At 45.1% G+C, this 3,218-nt stretch overlaps 1 protein-coding gene across 1 annotated transcript in view; it reads right to left on the minus strand.

Annotated features, from left to right (window-relative positions):
• Positions 1–3,158, minus strand: part of ALAS1 (5'-aminolevulinate synthase 1) — a 6,908-nt gene extending 3,750 nt beyond the window's left edge. Inside the window, exons 1-4 of the mRNA XM_035894839.1 lie at positions 2,322–3,158; positions 1,201–1,356; positions 897–1,119; positions 242–426 (exon numbers count right to left, since the gene is read on the minus strand). Of these exons, the coding sequence (XP_035750732.1) occupies positions 242–426; positions 897–1,119; positions 1,201–1,356; positions 2,322–2,406 (649 nt within the window). The 5' untranslated portion in view covers positions 2,407–3,158. The remainder of the gene's footprint in view (positions 1–241; positions 427–896; positions 1,120–1,200; positions 1,357–2,321) is intronic.
• Positions 3,159–3,218: the final 60 nt, after the last annotated feature.

The raw sequence follows: 3,218 nt of genomic DNA on the forward strand, positions 1-3,218 counted from the left end.
CTATTTTGTCAAATGCCTTCTGCAGTTCCTAGCTCCTAGATCTCAATCTCAGTAGGCTGCTACTACAATTTGCATGAGTTGAACGTAATTTGAATATGGCATTAAAAAAACCCAACAATACTTTGCTGATCGAGTAGGATGAATCCTCACTTTGGGGAGCCATTTGTAAAATGTACTCCCAACTGCTTAGGGCAAGGTTGTGGTTTTTGTGGCAAAAAAGGGGTGCAGTTTGAGATCTCACCTGGCAGCATCTTAGCTAGAGTGAAGAGGGTGGAGTCATTGGCTACAAAGCAAGATGAGAACAACAGTGCTGCATCCTTTCCATGAAGATCAGCTAGTTCTTTCTCCAAATCAACATGAAATTTACTTGTTCCCGAAATATTTCTTGTGCCTCCTGCTCCAGCACCATGTTGTTTCAGTGTATCCCTACAGAGGGCCCAAAGAGAGGCATTAGCTTTACTGTGTGGCACACAGATGAATAAAGTGTCACTGCTGAAAACATTCAGTACATGATCAGTATAGTTCTAACAAGAACAGGCTGCAAAAAGCAGCTGTTAGGTTTAAGGTCTTTGAGCAACCTGCACAACTCAGGAATCTGATAAGCTAAGAAATCAGTTACCAAGTACAGCTGCAACATGCCATCCAGTTTATCTGGTAACATCTGGGGGCTTCTAAGGTAAATCCAAGGAGCAGGGTCAGTGACTGACAGGTACACTGCAGCCCTGGAGCTAAATACTAAAGTACCTACCCCAGCTCAAGAGCAGAGCGTAAGCTTAATTATACCAGGAATAACACCAGAAGCAGCTTACGTAGCACAGTATAGAAATCAATTCTTCAAAAGCTTCTGCAGGGCACTATAGCTTGAAGCTGCCTCTTAAAAACATTGCACTACTCACATAACTGCTCCACACACACGAGGGTGACGACTCATCCCCAGGTAATCATTGCTGCACCAGACAGACACCTCTTTCTTGGTGATTAGAGAATCAGTATAGTCATCGGCCATGGGAAAGATTTGTGCCTTTCGGTTCACTGTTTTGAATACTCGGTAGGTGTGATCCTTCTTCTTTTCATCTATCTTTTTCTCAAAGAACTGATCATACTGGAAGGTGGATACAGCTGAAATGAGATGGAGACTCAGGCACACAGGAAATAATCACAAGAGACCAGGTCTGTGGCAGTTTTGCCAGGCAATCTTACATTTTGGCAAGTTATCCTGAAGCAGATGAGACACGCTTTCTGGTCTTTGCTTCAGCACAATATCATTAAACTTCTTGAGCAAGCCACTCCACTCTTCTCTCTCAGTCTCAATGTTTCTCACTGTGGAAGTAGTTGGTATTTTGGCAAATTCTGTACCTACAGACATGGTAATAAGTTCCAGTAAGCTTAATCAGTTTGAAACAAAATGAAGTAAGTTGAGTTCAGCAAAGCAAACGTGAAGTAACTCTAACTCTTCATTCTTTGGGAAGCATGTGCAGAAGCATGTTCCCCTGTTGGGATCAACTATTTTGTTTGCTTAAAATTTTGCATTGTATGAGACAAAAGGCAAACCTTGCTATTCAATGACAATACAACATGTAATTTCCTTACAACACATTTGGCACATCATGACTCAGAGAACCACTCTATACAGCTACAGCATTTATCAGAGAGAGTTGGTACACACCTAACCAAAGACAAGAGTTCAAGTTAACGCTTCCTTTTCATTCCTAGAACTTTGTTCAGTTAGTACAGAATTTTAAGACTATGCCACAGAAAACAAACTGAAAAGTAAAATAAGCTTCCTGAGACAGACAGCAAGGCTTTACTTATATTGGTGGGAGTTCCTTCCTTTGAAGGACAGCTCTTCCACACCAGGATTGCAAGCCAGTCAATACCCTTTAGTTCCATAAAACAAACAAACAAAAAGAAGTATTTGCTTGCTTTCCAGCTTGGATTTGTGCTGATACTTGCATAGTACCTCAATCCAGTTTCTTCCATCTCTGGATATACCACTTTTGTCTATACTAGCACCCTGGTAAAGCTCTCTTCAGTCCTAAGCATCCACGTTGGGTGCAAGCGTAACAGCTCGATTCACAGATTTAGAGCCAGTGGATCAAAATACAGCATATGGTATACCTGCACCAAAATCACCGAGGGGAAACACTGCACAATATTGCAGGTATGCACACCTACATTCTCCAACAGCTTTTTATTGCAGTCTCCCATAATCCTACCCGCATAATTTACGTGGTGACTGTTAGGCTTGGCACACTCTAGAGGAAAGTCAGGCACCAGAAGCTCTTGGAAGGAACCAACGCTTCAGCGGACAGAATACATACCTTTCCTCTCCACCTGCATTTCCTGCACATCTTCTTGGAGTTCTAGGCTGGCTTTGCAGAAAACATTACTGTTCTTGTGATTCATCTGAGCTGCCAGGAACGGGCACTTGGTAGCAGAGCTCTGGCTAGCACCAGCAGGGGGGTGGCCAGCAGGTGGCTGGGATCCATCTGTATTCTGTTGGGCCACCTCTTTGGCATTTTTGGCCTCTGAGGTGGGGGTCAGAGAAAGGAAAGTGCTTCAGCATCATTTTAATACAGTGACTTAAGCTGTTCTATGCATTACCTTGGCAATTCATTTGGCACAAGCCATTCAGAACTATTTAACTCAGCAGTCACATTTTATTTCTACAAGCACAAAATCACAGTAACACCCAAGGGGCATCTGATTTAAGACACTAGATGCAGCACTGTACCCTTTGAGGGGGGGAACCCCCAAACACCACTCTCTCTCACCGCCAAAGGGGAGATTTTTTTTTGAGGAGTTGGGGTATTTTCAGCCGCCAGTCCTCCCTCTGCTGCAAGCCTCCGCTCCTTCCCCTGAGTGCCAGAGTAAGAATCCCCCAAGGAATGTTACCAGGTGGGGCGAGGAGCCGCTCAGGCGTGACAAATCCCAGCTCTGCCATCCAGGATCACGGATCTCCGACCAGAGCTCACTGCAGGACATCCTAACAGGCCGGTCTCCGATTTGTGCCCGTGCTTAATTACCACAGACATTTAAAGAATTAAGCAACCCTTATCCCCAAGCTGCCCATGCCAGAAGTTTCCTTGCACCACAGACGGTGTCTGTATGCAGTTTTATTTCTTAAGGGCGACTGGGTCCGTCCCTGGGAAAGCTCCCCGCTACACCTACCGTGCTGCGGCCCAGCGCCCCGCTGCCCACCCTGGGAGCGACCCGGG

The sequence above is a fragment of the Egretta garzetta genome, unplaced genomic scaffold (genome assembly GCF_000687185.1).
Source record: "Egretta garzetta isolate BGI_Z169 unplaced genomic scaffold, ASM68718v1 scaffold215, whole genome shotgun sequence".
NCBI lineage: Eukaryota > Metazoa > Chordata > Aves > Pelecaniformes > Ardeidae > Egretta > Egretta garzetta.